The 22027-nt window shown below is 44.8% G+C and overlaps 1 protein-coding gene across 1 annotated transcript in view; it reads right to left on the bottom strand.

Annotated features, from left to right (window-relative positions):
* LOC140207028 (NACHT, LRR and PYD domains-containing protein 3-like) overlaps positions 1–16779 on the bottom strand; it is a 35692-nt gene extending 18913 nt beyond the window's left edge. The window contains 3 exon segments of the mRNA XM_072275347.1: positions 3419–3585; positions 5331–5419; positions 16706–16779. Of these exon segments, the coding sequence (XP_072131448.1) occupies positions 3419–3585; positions 5331–5388 (225 nt within the window). The 5' untranslated portion in view covers positions 5389–5419; positions 16706–16779.
* Between the last annotated feature and the right edge of the window lie 5248 nt (positions 16780–22027).

Here is a 22027-nt window from a genome sequence, read left to right as displayed (position 1 = left end):
CAGAAGGCACAGATTCAGCAATTCAGGAACAGCTTCTTTTCCTCTGCCATCCGATTTCTAAACGGATATTGAACCCATAAACTACCTCACTGCATTTTTTTTTTGTTTTATTTTTGCACTACCTATTTCAACTTAACCGTTTAACAGATAAACCTTCATTAGCCAGTCATTCTGTTACTGAAAAACAGAAAACCCCTGTATTTATTTTGTTTTACTTTTATTCAAGAACAGCAGATATAAGACGGGTGATTATATGCCTCGTGACTAACCTCACTGGCTGGGTGATTATTAGAAACTGATGAGAGAGGCAGGATTAATCTTCACTGGGAAAGACAGTTTGTGATCAGGTAGAGTCAACAGGCACTGCTTCATGAGCAACATGGCAAAATTCTGGATGAACTCAGCAGGTCCTGCAGGATCTATGGAGGGAAATTAACAAACGACGTTCGGGGCCAAGACTCTCCATCAGGACTGGAAAGGAAGGGATGAGAAGCCAGCATGAGAAACTCGGACCAAGGCCTCCTCTACTGCCACGACGAGGCCACGCTCAGGTTTTGGGAGCAACGCCTCATATTTTGACTGTGTAGCCTCTAACCCGATGATAGAAAATTCACTTCTCTAACCTCTAGCCATTTCTTCTCCGTCCCTTCTCTCTTTTTAACTATTCCCAATTATGGATCTTCTATCATGTGCTCTCTTCTCCTCGACTGTCCATCACTTCCATCTGCAGCTCCTCCTCCTTCACTTTGTCACACGGCCCCTCTCCTCTCCTATCAGCTTCCATCTTCTTCTGTCCTTTGCCTTTTCCACCTATCACCTTCCCCACCCACCTCCCCACAAACCTGTTTTCAGCTATCATCCGCCACAGTGCACAACTTCACCCCAGCATAACATTCTTTTACTGTTGATGTCTCGGCCCAAAGCCACGACTGTGTATTCTCCTCACTCAGTATTCTGTAGATGTTGCTCTGGATTCCCAGCATCTGTGGGATCCCTTGTGTTTGCACTTGTCGTTGGGCAGCCTGTCCATAAAACCATAAGACATGGGAGCAGAACTAGGCCATTCACCCCATCGAGTCCGCTCTGCCACGGCATCATGTCTGATCCCGGGTCCTTCTCAACCCCATACACCCGCCCTCTCACCATGTCCCTCGATGCCCTGATCTATCAGGAATCTATCAACTTCCCCTTCAAATGTACCCGTGGACTTGGCCTCCACGTTGTCTGCGGCAGCGCCTTCCAGAGATTCACCACTCTTTGCCCGAAAACATTCCTCCTTACTTCTGTTCTGAAAGGTTGCCCCTCTCCACATCCACCTTATCTAGTCCTTTCAACATCTGATAGGTTTCAATGTGATCCGCACATATTCTTCTAAATTCCAGTGAGTACAGACCCAAAGCTGCCAAATGCTCTTCATATGTTGACCCCTTTATCCCCAGAATCATCCTCGTGGACCTGCTTTGGACTCTCTCTCGCGGGAATGCATTCTTTCTGAGATAAGGGGCCCAAAAATTGACAATACTCCAAGGGCGGACTGACCAGGGTCTTATTAAGGCTCAGCATTATCTACTTGTTCTTATACTCTGTTCCCCTTGAAATGAGTGCCAACATTGCATTTGTCTTCTTTACCATAGACTCAACCTGTAAATTAACCTTCTGGGAGGCTTGCATGGGAACTCCTAAGCCCCTTTGTACCTCTGATGTTTGAATTTTCTCCCCAAAAAAAATAACAGTCTGCACTATTGCTCCTTTTACCAAAATGCAGGATCATACATTTCCCAACACTGTATTTCATCTGTCACTCGTTTGCCCATTCTTCCAATTTGTCAGAGTCCTGCTGCAATTGCATTGCTTCCTCAGCACTATCTACCCCTCCATCTATCTTCGTATCATCCGCAAACCTTGCCGCAAAGCCAGTCATTCCAGTAAGTCTTTGACAATGTGAAAAGCAGTGGTCCCAAAACTGACCCCTGAGGATCACCACTAGTCATAGGCAGCCAACCAGAAAATGCCCCTTGTATTCCCACTCACTGCCTCCCGCTTGTCAGCCATTCCTCTATCCATGCCAATATCTTTCTTGTAATACCTTATCGAATGCCTTCTGAAAATTTGAGTAAATGACATCCACTGTCTTCTTTGTCCACCGTGCTTCTTAGTTCCTCAAAAAATTCTAACAGATTTTTCATGCAATATTTGCCTTTACAGAAACCATGCTGATCTTGACATTTTATTATTTGTCTCTTAGTACCCTGAAACCTCGTCCTTAATAATGTACTCCAACACTTTCCCAAGTTAGGCTAACTGGGCTATAATTTCCTCTCTTTTGTCTTCCTCCCTTCTTTCTCACTGTCTGACTATACTAATTGAGTATTTTTAAAGCCAAAACTAAATCCATTGCTGAAGGCAGTACGGTTGATTTGATTTTTGTTATGTGGAGGTTGGAGCTTTCCAGATATTCTCAGATGAGATCAGGTGGAACAATTCATACACAGAACAAGGTAACTGGTGCATGACACTATTAACTGCAAATTCTGTCTTCCAGGTTGTTGATGGTGAGCTGAGGCCATGGCATGCCAAGGGAAGGTGGACACATCCACGTTTATTGAAAATTGTCACCAGCAACAATGTGTTTGCCCACAGCCCGGGCCACGTGCTGTTTATATCTTGCCACGTGTGCTGACCAGTCATAAACAGAACTTTGTGCAATAGACAGCCATCACCACCCCCACCCAGACACCCCAGCTGGAACTCTCGATGAAAGAAAGGTCACTGATAAAGCACCTGGAGAAGCTGGTGCCTCTCACACTACGGGAGGAACCGATACGGTGATGGCCAGGGCTGGGGTGATGGTTAATTTTAGCTAACTAGGGAAAGACAGCCGTGATTCAACCAGTCTTGAGTCACCATCTGCAAGGTCTGTCTTTTTTTGTGACTGAGTTGACTGAGTGAATTTAAACTCCAGCTTTGTAGAAAGATTGGCTCGAATTTTAACTCACATCTGTTCACCAGGGATGGTACATTCCGACTGCTCACTTGCCACTGTGGTATGCATGTTAAGTTTGAAAAGAACATGCTCCCCTAACTTTAAAGTACAAAGTTTATTGTCAGAGTACACACATCTCGGCACATGCAACCCTGAGATTCCTTTTTTCTGCAGGCATACTCAGCAAATCTATAAAACAGTAACTATAACATGATCAATGAGAGATCACCCCTAAGACAGTTCCCAGCACCCCAGCTCACAGGTTCCCGTGCAGATGCCAGATCTGCCAAAGAAGACAATGATCAGAGATCAGTGTTAATATTGCACCAAACAGCCGCAGGCCTGTGAGAAGAGGCAATTTGGTTTCTTTCCCATTGATACCTTCAATTCTGTGATGTTAGACCCAACAGAAGTCACCATATTTTTCCCACTCACCTCGTGTTCTTCCTTACTGATGTGTCCCTCCAGTCTCAGCATTTTGGTGAGTTCTTCCACCCGTTCTTCAATCGCCTGTTTCAGTCTTTCCCGGTAGAATTTTGACAGCTGAAATAGTTGTTCATCGTTCCACTGTGAGATGTGCTCAGAGATTGTCGTCATAGGACCTGTGAATATGAAGGGTGAATTTAAACATGAAATGACTGTTCCCTTGACATGAGCATTACGTAGCCGGCCCAGTTGGCATTTGTTAACATTGGCCACTCTGCAGTTTGCTCACGAAATATCTCAGCTCACGGTGTAGCTCCGAATCCAAAGATTCAGCAAAGACCAGATAAATTATTCCACTTCTCCCTCTATCCACGCCACTGCACTCCAGACTCAGAGCAGACACCACACTCCTCTTTCTCACATGCCAACTGTCCGATATCTCGGGCCCAGCCTCCCCGTCTCAGCCATTGTCTGATCCTTCTGAGGCCATCGGTATGAATACTGGGCTCCATCCTTTAGATACGGGATCACATATGACTATCTGATCAAAAGTTTTCAAAGTTACAATTAGATAGTCAGCGACTGCCTTACTAGTGGCACCGACATCTGATAAATGATTAGATTTAGTATTTACAATGTTCAATTACCAATACCACCAGTAATAACTATTCCTCAGAATCTCACCTCTATCAGAATAACTAAATATCTGTTTAAACAATTTAATTCTGTCCATAGACTGAGCAGAGGAGCAGGATATTCCACCTGAGTTGTTTTTCACACTGAACACTAACACTTACTCTCTCACCAGCTTCCATTTTTATAATTTGTTTCAACTGCAGGTCTTTTCATTTCTCTTGCCGCAGGGCATTGCTCCATGGAGAATTATGTCATTTGTCCTATTGAGTCTTCTCTGCCTTTTTATCATGGCCCATCCATTTTTTCCCTTTCAGTTGCAAATTCCTGGCTTCTCCCTGTATCTTTTCCTGGCACTGTAGTCCATCGTGATTTCTTTGCCCATTCTGCAAATCTAAGTCCTTTTGTAGCTTCCATATGATCTCAAGTGTACTTATCCCTTCACCTATCCTCATGCAGCCTCAACTTTGCAAAAAAAGCTATCAATTCCATCATTGAAACCAATGACATATAACGTAAAAAGAACCAGTCCCAACACCACCCTTTATTCCCGCATTTTGCCACCTGACAATAAGTCACTGCTTTATGCATGCCAGAATATTTTCAACTGCAATACCATGGGATCGTAGCTTGTTAAGCAGCTTCACGTGTGGCATGTTGTCGAAAGCCTTCAGAAAATCTAAGTACACAACATCAACTGATCCTACTTTCTCTATCCTGCTTTTTATTACTTCAAATAATTCCAACAGTCATGGTTTTACCCTTAAGGAAACCATGCTGACTATGGCCTATTTTATCATGTGCCTCTGTACCCCTGAGAGCTCATACTTTGCAATCAACTCTAACATCGTCCCAAGCTCTCAAGTCAGACTAACTGGCTGCTTATTCTGGCTAATCTCATTGCTGTCATGCCCCAACTAACGTGTCTGACCTGCCATTCACGATCATTTCATTTTGCGTGGTCTCCTGGATTACATAGAACCCTAAGATATAGGAGCAGAATTAGGCCATTTGACCCCTCAGCTCTGCTCCAGCATTTCATCATGGCTGATCCATTTTCCCCTCAGCCCCAATCTCCTGCCTTCTCCCTGTATCTGTTCATGCATCGGACAGCCCAATTAATGACAACTATTTGAAAGTTCCTGTTTCCCCTGTAGCTGTAATTTGTGCTCTACCCCTCCCCTCAGTTCAGATTATTTACCCTCTCTATAAAAATTCATTTTCACAAGCCAGATGCTCCTCAATTGTCAGGAGCAACAATTATATATTTAAAACATTGGTAACACACCCTTGTCCTTCCTTGTTGACATCGCTAGATCTTCTCTTATCGCTGCGACTTCATCCATGATGGAGATCAGCGTTCCAATTCCTGGTGTTCTGTAAGAGATGGAACATTAATAAGATGATAAGGAAATTATTATGAGAAGAAAAACATTATCCTGAAAACCCCTACGCACATTTCATCCACTCTTTGCCTGTTCAAGCACTTTCAAATCCCCTGGAGCCCAGCCCCAGTGGGCTACACACTGTCCGATCTCCTGGGACCTATCCTTTCTGGATTATAATCCAGATGATCACAGAGGGAATCACTCATTGCACATATTTTCGGACCACGGACCACACCCCACACCCCTCCCGTCCCAGAGCCCATACAAGTCTCCAGAGGAATGTTCTGCTCACGTCATGCAGAGGGAATCATAGACCCGGTTCCTGATCTCAACGGCCCCTATAGTATGTAAACAAATCAAATACATTACACTTCATACTTGAAGCTATTTTTAAAATGTAGCCTATTTCAGTGAACACCCCCCCTCCCACCCCAACCTCATCGTGCATTGAAGTACAAATGTAAATACACTGAGGCAGCGGTGAGTTAATTTGCTTCATTCACCCACACAACCTTCAGAAAGCTTGCATGGAATTTCCCTCCTCAACTTGTTTTCCTATCTCTTCCCATGAGGTCTGCACTTTCCTCTGGGGATGTGCAGACCCCTCCCTTTCCCCGCCCAGATAATAGCATTATTCTGCCTATGTCACCCCACAATTGCGAATGACTCATCGATCCGGCCGATCCCAACCAGCTGCTCCAGTTTTCACTCTCCTTCCCTAAAGTTTACCTTGTAGCCTGATGTGTTTAGTTCTTGTTCTCTCTTGTTGTGTGGGCCTTGTGGCTTGTTATTTTACACTCTATTATTAAAGTTTTCATTCACCGCTAATTGTCTCTGCTGCCCTTCTTTTGGGTCAAGCCTTCTCTATATTTCCTCACCCTTGCTACAGCCTTGGATTATTTTATTTCCCAAAAAAGGGTCATCGTTTTAAATGAGTTCTGTGCCAGAACTTTTGCGTACCTGCCACGGTAGATAGTTCCACAGTGTTTCTATCATCTGAGTGAAGAGATTTTTCCTCACTTTGTTGCTAAACCGTTTGCAGGCTATCTAGTGACTAGACTGCCCAGCGAAGTATTTTGTAGACATGTTCCAGTGCGGGATTCCACATTGTATAAACATTTTAATGGGGTCCCTTCCGGCTTCTAAACATTCAGCCCACTTAGTCTCTCACAATACACCAACTCGACTTCCAAATCCTTTATTACATCATCTCCCTGTCTGTAGGGTATCATCTTTTTGAGAAAATATATCAGAATTTTCTTCACACTTCAGATGTGATCTAATTAAAAGCTCTCTAGGATTGTACCCTCATTGCCTGCGGTATTTGTAGGTGACATTTGCACTGGGACTGGAACAGTCAGGACCATTCTGACAAGATCGTTACCTGGCCCTTTGTCATTTCAATAAGCATTCACAAGTCCTGTTCCTCACTTTTCTTCCTGTCAATCAAGATTTCGCTCACTCGGATAATATCCTCGTGCGTAATGGCATTGTAGCAATTCGTGGCGAAAAATTTACCGACCAACACGTTTTGGGAAGACATATGGAGAATGTGTAAACCGAAATGGAGAATGCGAAATTTACAGATTGAGTCCGTGGCAAATAAAACCATGCAAATACAGTGTCTCAGAACCTTGCCAGGGTTGTGTGGAGTCTCCCAGTGTGTCAGGATCCGGCCAGGGTTGTGAAGGGTCTCAGAGTGTAGCAGAACCGTGCCATAAGACCCTAAGTTATAGGAGCAGAAATAGGCTAATCATGGCTGATCCAATTCTTCCAGAACCTATCTATCTCTGCCTTATAGACTCTTGATTAGCCAGGGCATCAAAGGATATGGGGGTAAAAGCAGGAGAGTGGAGATGACTGGCAAAATTGGATCAGCCTATGATTGAACGGCGGAGCAGACTCGCTGGGCCAAATGGCCTACTCTGCTCCTCTATCTTATGGTCTTATGGTCTTAAATACAGGCAATGACTTGGCCTCCACAGCTGCTCGTGGCAATAATTCCACAGAATTACCACCCTCTGACTCAACTAATTCCTCTGCATCTCAGTTCTAAAAGGACGTCTTTCAATCCTCTTGTCCTAGAATCCCCTACCATGGGAAGTAACTTTGTCATATCTAATCTGTTCAGGGCTTTTAACATTCGGAGTCTTTCTATGAGATTCCGCAACCCCCCCCCCCCCAACCCCGCATTCTCCTGAATTCCAGGGAATACAGCCCAAGAGCTGCCAGACTTTCCTGATACGGAAATCCTTTCATTCGTGGAATATTTCTCGTGAATCTTCTCTGAACCATCTCAAATGTCAGTATATCCTTTCTAAAATAAGGATTCAATGGTGCGTGTCATCTTACAGTGTGAGGTGCGACTGTGTCAGGGCTCTGCTAGGAGTGTGCAAGTTCTCTGTTCAACGTATTCGGGCGAGATTGGGAGCGAAGGAAAAGACTGATTGTTGAAATAGTTACTTTACAGAATGTGACAGCGGTAGAAATGATGTTCTTCAATAATCAGGAAGAGAATCTGTTTAGTTATTAGAAATAGGTGTGGGCATTCCATTGCCGTGCCTGTTTCCTTAGCAAATAACAGAAAGAATAGTGAGGACCAAGTTTGCAGGCAATTTGTAGCGATGTACCAAATCCATGGTGCAGGGAAACTGAGGGGCTTTATTGTCTGAATTTGGACGAGAAAAACAAATACAGAGGTGACAGAAACGTGAGCACTGTGTAATCTTCCTGATTCGTCTGTCTCTGGTCCCATATAAAAAATAACATCTGTGGATTTCTTTTTCTTGGAAGTGAGAGCGGCTGAACCACGGTTTTGGCCAAGACTCCTTACGTTTCCGTCCAAGAGCTTCTAATAATCAGATGAAAATGGGCTGCTTTAAGATTAATAGTTTTTACGATGTCTGTCTTTACTACACTCTCTCCTCTGTTAATTGTGCAGTTGTGTGTTTCAGCTCAGTCTGCGATTATGAAACTTTAAAATCGCTTGAGCCCATGCACTGTCCCAGGGTCCGTTTTCACAGACACAATGTGCTTACCGATGTAGAGAGCTTCTCATCCACAGGGTCACAATTTAGTTAATTGCAATATTATTGAGAGATATTTGGAGTCCTTTGCACCTTTTCTTGCTGCAATCCCACAACACTCGGTTTCTCTGTCCTAATTCCCATCTCTCACTCTTCCACAGTGTCCATCACACAACACCGACACACATGAATTTCAGGTTCCGTGGACTGTGCTGAGGATTATCAGCGAGATCAGAGATTGTCTGTGAAGAGTAACAGTGAACATATTGGGGACTGACAGATTCACACAGAGAATGAGAAGTAAATGATGTGCTCTGTAATGGGATCACACTGAGCAGTCACCCGGACGGGTGCTGATCCTGTCTGTTCATGGACTGTACATTCTGAGTGCAGAGCACACGGAGAGACATTCACCGTGAACCTGGTCCACCAGTCAATGAGATCCTGGATGGTCTGTGACTCGTTTCATTGACGTGCCTCCAAATCCATAAATCATTCCTCACCAGATTTGACGGTGTAAAACAGAAGTCAGAAAATAGCGATCACAAATGAAGAAAGAAGTCTGGAAGGGTTTTATAGCAGAGTGATTAGTTGCAGAGAAGTTGCAGAAATGATGATGTAAATCATCTCCTCAGTCCGCCAGTGTCCAACATGACATCGGATTACCGGCTGACACCTGTTTCCTTTCCTTTGCCTTTTCCAGTGGAGGTTTATTCAATGATTACACATTACAACATGGCAGTATTCCCCGATTCACACTGTTTGCAATTACAGATTGTAACACAATTATCTCCACCCAGAACAGAACATACTCGAGCTCCTGTGGCACCCACTGATAATGCCCCGGTTCTCATTGACATCTTAACGGTCTTCCCAAACCGAAACTTCCTGTCATATTTCCATTGAACACTAAGTCTACACAACTGAACTGATTCTCGGCCGTTAACGTCAGGCTTACTTCATGCACCCCTCCTTCCATGTCCTGCTCCAGCCTGTCCCGGTAGAAGTCCGTCAACTGCTGCACAGTCACACAATACCAAATTTCGCTCTCTCTATGGATTGTGTACTATGCCGGGCTTCTCCGGGGTGTCTACTCGCTATACTGCAGGCAATTCCCTTTTAGGAAACAATCTTGTGTCTTAGTCCGGGAGCGATGTGTCAACGGAATGACAAGGCAGGTTGAGCAGACAGCGGTCACTGCTTTGGTCCTCCTACCACTGGTGGCGCTATGGTGAGTAATGGACAGCTGTTACAGCAGTGTTGGGTGAAACCTTTCTGCTGACAATGGAACATCTATTCCTCTCGTCACTGAATTATACAGATTTCTCAGTCATACCTGATTCTCACCGTCTCCTTTCAGTTTAACGTCGCCTGGCATTGACACCTATGGCAATATAAGATTTGAGTCTATATAGAAACACTCTGACATCCTGAACAATGCAACCTTACCCATAGCATCGTGACATCTTGTCCTGTACCGCTATACGTTCTCCGGCGGGATTTTAAGATGATTATTATCGCCTAAACGCCGGTCAATATATCTTTGAGCATGTCACCTGGTTACTATCAGATAGTTACATGACACCTTGTTAAACACAATGCAGGCACGCCATACATCTAAAACAGCAAGTTGAGAAACATCTTTAACATAAATAAAACAAACTGCTGGAATTATTCAACAAGGCAGTCAGTATGGTAATATTTCAGATGGAAGACCCTGTTACAGAGCTGAGCCTGTGTGTAGGAACCATGTATCTATTTTCTATCTGTATTGTATTCTGCGTTGCGCAATAATGATTTTTTTTGTTTCTCAATCCGTTCCACAACATTCCGTTCCCTCCCATTCACTACATCAGTCCCACCCTGGTCTGACAAGTGCACCAACGCTCCCTTGTTCAAGTTGAAATCTATTTTCCATTTCTAGGCCCAGATCCATAACTGACCAAGATCCCTTTGAAATTCATTGCAACCTCTTGCAATATCAACCAGACTCCCAAATTTAGTATCAAACTTGCTAATCGTGCCATGTACATTCATATGCAAATCAATGGCATGAGTAACGAATTAACGAGGTCTCGCCACTGACCCACACATCTGACTCGTCAGAAGCCTTCCTTCACAAAATACATCTTCAATCATCACACTCTGCTTGCTGTCATCGAGCCCGGTCTGAATCCACCTCGCTACCGCCCCGTGAATCCCACGTGACCTAACCTTCCAGTTCATCTGCCGTGCGGGATCTTGTTAGAGGTTCGATTCCCATCCCGGTCCAATACACAATTCAGACCCAAACTGGAATTGTGCTGTTTTCATTCAAATCACTTCTATACTTACAAACACAAATTTCTATTAACATTCCTCCGGGACTTCACAGGACAGGAACACTGAAACATCAAGTATGAGGGACTGAATGGTAAGAGGTGGCCATTCCGCCCCTCAGACCATCAACAAGATGGCGGTTTCTCTTCAGTCTTAGCCACATGTTCCTGTCTGATCACCATTTCCCCGATCCCTTCGGTCTCCACACATCTGCCGACCTCTGTTTTATGCGAAGACGATCAATGATCTTCATCGTCCTCCAGGAATCAGTCTGCTGAACCTCTAAAACAGATACTCTCTAACCTCTTAGATAATCCTCCATGGTATTAAATACTATCTTCTGCAGCCCCGTGTTGCCCCAACCACTCACCTCCCATTCCTGTCACTATTTCCACCTTCCCACCTCCCCCCATCACCTGGATCCACCTCTCACTCCCCAGCTCTTGCCCCATCCCCACCCCTCACCTCTTTTCTCGGACTATTTCCCGTCCACTCTCAGTCCAGAGGGAGGGTCTCGGCCCGAAATGTTGACGGCCCATTTCCCTCCACAGATGTTGTCCGACCCACTGAGTTCCTCCGGCAGTTTGTTCTTTGGTCTATGTAACCCATATTAGTATGGGGAGCACATTATTCCAGGTACAATCTCCACAAAACTCAAACAACTGTTACAGTAATTATCACACTTCAAGACGAGGAAGTTTGCAGATGCTGGAAGTGCAAAACAATGGACATACCATTCTGGAGGATCTCAACAGGTGGGCAGAAAGGAAAAGAAGAAACTGTTGACGATTCAGGCCATAAACCTTCTTTGGCACTGAGAAGTAAGGTAGAAGATATCTGAATCAAAATGCGGGATGGGGAAACGGCCAGCTGGAGGGTGATAGATGAAGTCAAGTAATGGAAAGGTCAAGGGCTGCAGAAGAAGGAATCTGGAAAGAGGGGTGTTGTCAATAGGAGAAAAAGAAGGAGAATGGGAACAAGGGGAAGTTATAGGCTGGTGAGCAGAAGTGAAGGATCAGAATGGGGAATAGAAAGAGTGGAAATTTATTTATCGGAAGGAGAAATCAGTATTCATACCATCATACCAGAGGGAACATAAGGTGTTTTTCAACACGAGAATGGGGAGGGAGGTGTAAGAGATGACCCGATTTATGCGCAATAACTATTACAATAAATACTACAAAAGGCTAAGAATCGAGACGTGGGAACGGGAATGCCAATCGGAGTTAAAATGTTAGGCCAGTAGGAAGACCCGCTATTAGGTTGAAGTTTGTCCGGATGGAATACAAGGCAGTGCTCCTCATGGGAAAGTGGAGCTGGACTAGGTTATACACAGCAACTATTACAATAAGCACAAGAAGAGACTATGGTTCGAGACGTTGGGATGGGAATGGGAATCGCAATTAAATTGTTAGTCCGCGAGGAAATCCAACTTGTGGCGGATTATGCAGAAGTGTTCAACGAAACGGCTCGCAATTTACGACGGTTCTCACCAATGTCAGGAGCACCAGACAGAATGTTGGACGGCAGCAGATTCAGAGGTGTTTCCTCACCCGGCAGGACTGTTTGAGGCCTGAATGGAGGCGAGGGGCCATGGGGAGGGGTGGTTCTATCACTTGCGCCACTTGCAGGGATAAGGGACTGGAGTCGGGAGGGTCGAATAATCAGGACAATCGCGGAGGGAGCGATTGCTGTGGAAACAGGGTGCTGGGGTGGGAAAGATATGTTTAGTAGTAAGATCGCTTTGGAGATGGCGGAATTTGCAGAGATGGTAGGAACGGACAAGACGAACTATCAGTATTACGGCAGCGAGAAAACAGGTTGAGCGCGGATGTACGGGAAATAATGGAGGTGCGGGAGAGGTCGGAACGTTCTCTGATGTCTTGACGTGGAAAGCCGCTTCCTCGCAACAGACGCGGTGGAGGAGAAGAAACTGGGACAAGGTAGGAGCCATTTAACAGGGGATAGGGAGCGAAGGGCATTCTCGGCATAACCATGGAAATCTGTAGGTTTATACAAGATGACGGCTGACAGTCTGTTACCAGAGATGGAGACAGAGAGAAATCAGGGAAGTGTCACAGTTGGATCAGCCTGTCCCTAATAACCCTTACCATAAATACAATGCACCTTTGACCACCTTCCCTAGCTACTGCACCTCAGTCGATCATCATTTAAATATAATCAGCATTTCCATTTCTCCTACAGAAGTGGGTGATCTCACATTTCCCACATTAGGCTCCAGAGGACCTGTTGTACCCACTGACCCCTTTCACCATTGTTACCCCGAAACTTCTCGACCATGGAGAGCAGTACTGCACAGCATCCGGCCTGACAGACTGCAATTTTGTGCCGAGCCAAATGAATTATTTATGCAATGGCCAACTGAACTGATTCCGTTGTGGACCACAAATTGCAGCGGGAGATAGAAAATGCATGCCAAAAATACGAAGTTACGATAGTCAGGGGGGGATTTCAATCTGCAGATAGATTGGAAAAATAAGGTTGGTGCTAAATTCCTGTAGGGAGAACTTCTAGAATGCCTACTGGATGGCTTTTTAGAGCATCTCGTGGCCGCCTCGAAGGGGATAAGCTATTCCTCATTGGGTGTTGTGCAATGAACCAGAATTGATTGGAAACCTCAAGTTAAAAGAACCCTCAGGGACAATTGAACATAATATGATCGAATTCACCCTGGAATTTGAGAATGAAAAGCTAAGAGAAGATGCTTACAGTGGAATAAAGGGAAATACAGAGGCATGAGAGAGGGGTTGGCCAGAAGGATTACATATTCGCACTGGCAGAGATGATGACAGAGCAGCAGTGGCTGGAATGCAGGGAATAAATTCAGAAGGCGCAGGATATATACATCTCAAAGAGGGGGACATTCCTCAAGATTCAGGAGAGAAGAGATGAGGACAAACTGCTTTTCCCAGAGAGTGGTGAATCTGTGGAATTCTCTGCAAGGGAAGCAGTTCAGACGTCTTCACTAAATATATTTAAAATACAGTTAGATCGATTTTGGGTTATGGAGAAAAGGTAGGTAGATGGAGCTGAGTTTATGGACTGATCAGCCATGATCTTATTGAATAGCGGGGCAGGCTCGATGGGCCGTGTGGCCTACTCCTGTTCCTATTTTTTCTGCTCTTATGTTCTTATTCTGAAGACATAATGACACAAGCTTGACTAACAAGATAAGTCAAAGTCAACGTAAATTCAAAGAGAGGGCATATAATCGAGCAAAATTTTGTGCGAAATTAGATGATGGGGAAGCTTTTAAAAACAGCAGAAGCCAATTAGAAAAAGAGTAATTATGTAGGCAAAGATAGGATACGAAGGTAAGCTAGCCAATAATATTAAAGATGATGTCAAAAGCTTCTTTTGCAACATCAGGTGTAAAAGAGAGGCGAAAGTGTACATCAGACCGCTGAAAAAATATGGTGGGGATGTAATAATGCGGAACACGGAAAATGCGGATGAACTGAATTAACATTTTGCACCAGTCTCCACTACTACACTCTCAGTATACCGGAAGCTGGAAATGTGTCGGGGGCAGAGGTGCATCAAGCTGCATTAATATGGAGAATGTTCTTGGGAATCTGAGAAGTCTAAAGGTAGCTGCCTCAACTGGACCGCATGGTATACAGTTCAGGGTCTGAAAGAGCTGGCTGAAGAGATTGTAGAAGCATTGGTAATGATCTTTCCAGAATGAATTGATTCTCAGATGGTTCTGGAGGAACGGAAAACTTCAAATGTCACTAGCCTCGAAACTCCCTCTGTTTATTCTTTTCCATAGATTCTGTCTTGCCAGCAATTTATGTAGTGTCTGCATTCTATTACTTCATTCAAAGCAAAATCTGATATCATAAATGCCAGTGGTGCTACACTCCCGGATGAGTTTAACAAGTTTCATGAACGCTTTGAAGGCCAGATTATAAGTACAGATGTGAGGATCCCTGCAGTATCTGATATCTGTCTTACAGGCCGATGTCAAACAGCCTTCCAAGATGGTGAACATTGGCAAGCCGACAGAACCCGTGAGGTACCTGGTAGGATTCTGAGAGCCGTGCCAACGAACTGGCGGGTGTGTTTAAGTACATTTTCAATCTCTCATTTCTACAGCTGGCAGTTCACACCTGCGTCAAAAGGGCAACAATCATACCCGTGCCCAAGAAGAGTGGCGTCAGCTGTATTGCAGACTATAATTTATAACACAAGCTATTGCGGTGAAATCTTTGAGAGGTTTGCTATGGCTAGAATTAGCTCCTCCCTCAGCAAAGAGGTCCATTGCATTTTGCCTGTATCCACAGTAGGTCACGTTGTGATCTCATGAGCTCGTCACGCGGCTTTGTATTACTTTGACAATGCGAGTACTTACATCAGAATGCAGTTTATCGGCCGTATCTCAACGAGTAACGCAATTATTCCTACAATTTCTGATCAAGAAGCTCAAACCTCTGGGTCTTTCTACCTCCCTCTGCAACTGGATCCTCGATTTCCTCACCGGAACACCACAATGTGTGCCGATCGGAAATAAAGTCTCCACCTTACTGACAATCAATACAGACGGACGGACAGAAGGTGAAAAAAAAAATCATTCAGCCAAGTCACGCACTGCCCATTCTTCCAGGTCACAGATTGTCTAATCCAGCCCTAGTCTAAAATTAAAGCCATGCTCGATTGTCGTAGATCGGACCACCACATCCTCGCCAATCCTGTTCAAAAATATACTGTGGTTCCAGAGCTACCTAATGCCATGACCGGGCTGCCGGTAACCCGAGGCCAGGTGACTCAGTCTCATTCGGCTGGGCCAGATCCAAAACGAAAACCATGATTTCACTGTGTGGAGCAGAAGGCCCGATGAGCTGAATGGCCTTGTTCTGCTCCTGTGTCTTAGGGGTTGGAAATGCTAGATGTGGTGATAAATTGGCTTCGACATCGGTTTTGCAGCAGAAGCCAGCAAATGCCAAGTCCGTGCGTATAGTTAAGGTGGAAGTTGATCGTTCCCTGATCAGTCTGGGCATTAAGGGATCTAGAGAGAAGGCAGGTGCATGGGGTTGAGTGGAATCCGCGATCATCCATGATGGAATAGCGGAGCGGACTCGATGGACTGAATGGTCTAATGCTGCTCCTCTGTCTTGTGGTCTGAGGTTCAGGGGCTTGCAAATGCTGGATGTGGTGAACGGGAGAAGCCAGCAAATGCTAAAAGATGGTTTGACCCTCTGACTGGAGACCAGTGAGGAGTGGGATGCCGCAGGGATCGGTGCTGGGTCCGTTGTTGCTTATCATCTGTGTCAGCGGCCTGGATGATAGAATTACTGCAATGTTCGGCTTTGACTCGGCGACAGGTAATTTACATGTGTTATGGTCCGTTCGAATTAAATGGATTTACGTTAACTGTCGTCAGAGCTTTTCTTGTGAACATACCACGCAGAAATTGGCCACTCAGCCCATCGAACTTTCTGACCCACACAGTGAAATCATGGTTTTCGTTTTGCAAGACCACCTGCCGCTTTCTGTAACTGTCTCCCCACCCCCGACTGTTTTCTATGTATCGAGCCCTCAAGCAAAATCAAAGTCTTTGCTTCTACATGACGTTCAGGAGATCAGCTCGAAACACTCACAATAAGCACAGTCACAAAGAGGAAAGAACATGCACTTATCTGCAGAGACAAGTTTGGAAACCGAACCCGTGTTGGCTAAACAGCTTTTCGCATGCTGGCTTTGAAATCATAACCCCTGGTTCGAGAACTGTTTTTAACCTTGACGTCAATTGTGGAAAATCTCACACATGCAGATGGAAAACTGCAGGATCACTTAACACCATCACCACCAGAGGAGGGTTACAATAGAGCTGATGATTCCCTGATCACATAACGTGCTGATTGGAAAAAGTGATCGGGAATAAATATCAGAAGCTGAATTCGTCTCACCTCAATTCACCAAGAATGTTCTGTCTCCGTGTCGATATTTTTTCAAGTTGTTTTATGCTAACTTCATTCCAACCAGTCCAGCGGCAGATATTTAGTAGCTGCCGGGGAGGGGCCGGTGTTGCTGTTCTGTGAGACTCACAGCGCGAATTTTCTGTGGGCAAGCGGCTGCCTGTCCACCGGGCGGATCCCAAACAAACCAGTTCAACACTCCACTGCAGCTCTGCACAAAGTAGGTTTAATGTGGTATTTAATTATTTCTGTTACAGAAAAGAAATAACAAACACCCGGCGATATAGAAAAGAAAGTTCCCCAGTGTCTGCAATCTTACGGAATACTTGTTACGATTGCTACCAGTCTTTGTGAGATTCCAGCATTTAGTTTTACTCCAAGCTTCCATCATTTGTAGTTTTAATATCGTATTTTGCGATTCAATTAAATAAATTGCTCTGTGGCATTCTCCACTGTCACTTCCCGAACAGTAAAACAGTAAAATCTCACGGTCGCCCTGTTATTCTGAGTGGTTAGTTTTAATTGTGTGTGTGTGCGTGTGTGTGTGTGTGTGAGAGAGAGAGAGAGCGAGAGAGAGAGAGAGAATGAGAGAGAGAGAGAGATCGGAGAAGGGACCCTGCCCTGCCCCGTGGGACATTTTAAATATCACTATCCGTGCGCAAGTTTCATCTGCACTGACTCAGTAGAAACCGCCCTAGAAAATGTGTATGACGAAAGGTAACTACGACGTTTCTTTTAATGCATTTGGTCAATTATTAATTCATTAATTTGAACATTTCAGAGCTTCCTTCTCCCCTTGTGTTCCCTCCCGATCCCGACAAAAGCCGAGTCCCGCTGAAAACGCTCACTGTTTTGCAGAATCGGAGACAGCATTTACCTCTGATGTTGAAACCGGACGGTGTTCAGTGCTGTCCGGGGTGACAAATGTGCCGACCGTGCACCGAAAATTCAGTCTGTGCTGCCGCTCCCGGGGCTATTCGGTTATAGCGCGTCAGTCGTTGATTACGGACAGACTGGTCCGGATGAGCCGGGGTAAATGAGGATTGTCGCAGTTCTGGTCCTCACCAGCTTAGTACAGGTCGGTCAGCAGGAGGAGAGGGGACAACGACAAATGCAGCAAACACAGACAGAACTGCAGAGGCTGTGTGAACGTTCCCTCGCTGTCGCAAGTAGTTTCTGTCTGGATTTCCGTGCAGATCTCTTCTTTTCCTCCTTAGTCCTCTGACGCAGCCAGCGGGGCGGAGTTTCATTCTATAAATTTATCATATAATGATTTATTTATTTATTATAATCAGCCAGTCCCGGGCTGTGAATTTGATTCCGCCGGGTTGAGATCTCCACCCTGTGTGTGTACGGGGCTGTCCGGCGCAGGCGAGTTTCAGCTGAAACACTCCACACCTGTCACAGCTATTTCAGGGAACCATTTTTAAGACGTGACAAAGCGGGGAGGATTAATATAGGTGGGGTAGTGTTACCTTTCAGAGAAAATGTCACGGCAGTGCTCCGTCGGGACAGACTGTAGAACTCGACTAGTGAGGCGATATGTGTCGAACTGAGAAATAAGAAAGTTATGGCCTCGGTAGACGGGCTCTATTACAGACGGTCCATAGGATTTAGAGGAACAAATTTGTAACATCGCAGACTGCTGCAAGGAACTTCTTGAGGTTATAGTAGGTGATTTTAACTTCCCGCATAATGATTGGGAATCCCCCCACTGTAAACGAACTAGGTGGGATAGAGTTTGCCAAAAGTGGCGAAGAATCCTTTCCTTCATCGGTACGCAGAAGTCCCAAAGAGCGAGCGTGACATATTGAATCTGCTATTAAGGAATAAGGCAGGGCAGACGACAGAAATTAGTGTCTAGGGACACTTTGCACCCAGTGACCACGATGCTTATAATATACTTTATACTTTATTGTCGCCAAACAATTAATACTAGAGCGTACAATCATCACAGCGGTATTTGATTCTGCGCTTCGCACTCACATACGTATCCAGCTATGCAAAAGGTTAGGTCTGACCCGGGGGTTGAAATTCTAAATTTGAGAATAAAGCAATTTTGATGGTAACTGAAAGGATCTGGCAAGTGTGGATTGCGACAAGTTGCTTTCGAGAAAAACATGTAGTTGGAAGATGTGAGGCTTTCAAAACGGACATTTTGAGAGTACAGAGCCTGCAAGTGCATATCAGAATAAAAGGTAAGGTTAACAGGTGTAGGACTTTGATTTGCAAGAGATATTGAGACGTTGGTTAAAAGAAAGAAGGAGGAGCAAAAGAGATGATGGCAAGTAGGATCATATGAGGTCTATACTATATGGTAACATGTGCAGGAGAACGCTCAAGAAAGAAGTCAGGGAGGCTAAAATATGGCAGAAATTCCTCTAGTAGAGAAGGTGGAGGAGAATCCTTGGGGATTCCACAGACATGTTCAGAGCAGGAGGATCGCAAGGGATAAAACTGGTCCTCTGGAAGACCCGAATAATAATCCATTTGCGGAGCCAAAACAGATGGCGAAGACCTTAAATGAATTATTTGCATCTGCATTCCATCTGGACACGGATACAGAGTCTATAGAAATGAGCTAAAGCGGCATCAATCTCATGGATCATGAACAGATTACAGAGGAGGAGGTGTTTGGGACCCAGAGGCAGATCAGGGTGGATAAATCCTTCGGGTCAAACAAGGTGTTTCTTCGGATCCTGCAGAAGGCAAGTGCGGAAATTGATAGGGCCCTAGCAGAGATATTCAAAACATCCTTAGCGACAGGTGAGGGTTGGAGAATAACTAATGTTGTTCCCGTGTTCTAAAAGGTCTGTAAATACAAACGAGGAAATTACAGGCCGATGACTCTGACAACAGTTGTGGCAAAGTTATTGGAAGCTATTCTAAGGGACCGGATATATAAGTATTTGGATAAAGGTTGACTGACCAGTCCTGATGAAGTGTCTCGGTACGAAACACCGACAAAACTCTATTGCATAGGTGCGGCCCTCTTCTGAGTTTCTGCAACATTTTGTGCGTGCTGTTTGGATTTCCAGTATCTGCAGATTGTGTCTTGATAAGGATAGTCACTATGGCTTTGTGCATAGTAGGTCATGTCTAACCAATCACATAGGGTTTTTCAAGGGAGTTAGCAGGAAAGAGGATGAAGGCAAGGCTGTGGACATTGTCTACATGGACATTTGTAAGGGATTTAACAAGGTCCCGCAAGGGAGGCTGGTCAAGAAGGTTCACTCGCTCGGCATGCAGGATGCATTCAGCATTCCGCGTTCAAGAGCAGGGTTGATTCTGTGACGTGGGGTGCCGCAGGGTCGGTGCTTGGTCCTTTGTTGTTTATCATCTATATCAATGATCTAGAGGATAATGTGATTAACTGATGAGCATATATACGGATAACACCAAGTTTGCGAGTGTAGTAGACAGTGAGGACGGTTATCATGGCCTGCAGAAGGATCTGCAGCAGCTAAAAAGATGGCTGAAAAATGACCGATCGAATTTAATGCAGATAAGTGCAATATTTTGCAATTCTGAGGAACCAACCAGGGTAGGTCTTACACGGTGACTGATAGGGCACTGAGGTCTATGATAGAACAAAGGGATCTGGGGACACAAGTGCATAATCCATTGATAATTGGTGCCACAGTTAGATAGGGTCGTAAAGAAAGCTTTTGGCACTTTGCCATTAATAAATCAATGTATTGAGTACAGGAGATGCGATGTTCAGTTGAACTTGTATAATGCGACGTTGAAGACTAGTTTGGAGAATTGTCTGTAGTTTTGGTCACCTTCCTACAGGGAAGGTGTAAACAACGTTGAAAGAGTACACAGAAACAATACAAAGATGCTGCCGGGTCTTCGGCACCTGAGTTATAGGAAATGATCGAGCTGAATAAGACTGGAGTCTTTAGAACATGGAAAACTGGGAGGGGATTTGATAGAGGTACAGGAAATTATGAGGGGTTTAGATAGGGGTAAATGCAAGCTGCCTTTTTCTATTAAGGCTCGGTAGGACTACAATCAGAAATCATGGTTTAAATTTGAAAAGTGCGAAGTTTATGGGGAACCTGAGGGGAAACCTTTTCACTCAGAGGGTCGTGACAGCAAATGGTGTATGCTACCTCCATATCAACGTTCAATCGAATTTGGATAGGTGCATGGATGGTAGGGATATGGAGGGTTATGGCTCCGGTGCAGGTCGGTGGGAGTCGGCAGTTTAATTAGTTTTGGTAATGACTAGATGGACTAAAGGGCCTGTTCTGTGCTGTAGTTTTATATGACTCCATTTTACAAGACACGTAATTTCATTCTTTCTTCTGAAAACAAACCAAACCCTTTCGGCCATGTACAATTCAGAGGTGTTTATGACTACTCATTTATTAACACTAGCATTATCTGATTATAGCATTTCCATCCGGGCAATTCTTGCTACCAGAATTCGCCCCTTCGCCCTCGGTTGACCAGCGGGTTGTTGATTCACACTGTGCCTGAAACATTTGTGAAATATATCTTTCTTAACTGACGCCCAATCCAAATGGCCAGAAATTGTGCCCATGTAGAGAGTGATAAGTGTTTTGAAATGGGTGCTACTGAAAGAGTGACGCACGAACTTGAGATGGACGTCCTCACTGTTATTGGAATGGCCGTCGGGGAGGGAGAGACGGAGAAACTGACAATCTTCACCGCAGTTAACCTGGTTGTCAGGGAGGGAGTGACGCATTGATTGGAAATTAGAACCACCCAGGGAGTTGTACCGTAGGGAAATGGGAACTAGAAGGGAATGATTTCCAATTTTAAAATATTTAAGGGAGTGCAGAACAAATTGCTGGTGACAGTCGCAAACTGAGAGAGAGAGAGAGAGGGGGGGAGAGAGAGAGAGAGAGAGAGAGAGAGAGAGAGAGAGAGAGATTACGAAACAGTTAACTTCAAGGAAAGATTTCGCAGCGTGGGATACGGAGACCTGTACTGGGCGTAGGAAACCCCTGTTGTGGCGTAGGGAATCCGGGAATAGTGCAGAGGTACTGTACATAAATTTCTGAGGGTATAGACAGGGTTAATGCAAGCAGGCTTTTTCCACTTAGGTTGGGTGTGACTGGAACTAGAGGTCATGGGTTATGTGTGACGTGAAAGATGAAATATTTAAGGTGAATGTAAGGGGAAACTTCTTCGTTCAGAGGGCGGAGTGAGTGGGAACTAATGGAAGTTGGATGTGGGTTTCATTTCCAATAACGAGACATAGATTCACAGAGTCATAGAAAAGTACAACACAGAAACAGTCTCTTCGGCCTATCTATTCTGTGAAAAAAAAACAGACTA

Source organism: Mobula birostris, chromosome 13 (assembly GCF_030028105.1).
Source record: "Mobula birostris isolate sMobBir1 chromosome 13, sMobBir1.hap1, whole genome shotgun sequence".
In the NCBI taxonomy this organism is placed as follows: Eukaryota; Metazoa; Chordata; class Chondrichthyes; order Myliobatiformes; family Myliobatidae; genus Mobula; species Mobula birostris.
This window is presented reverse-complemented; position numbering and strand designations above follow the sequence as displayed.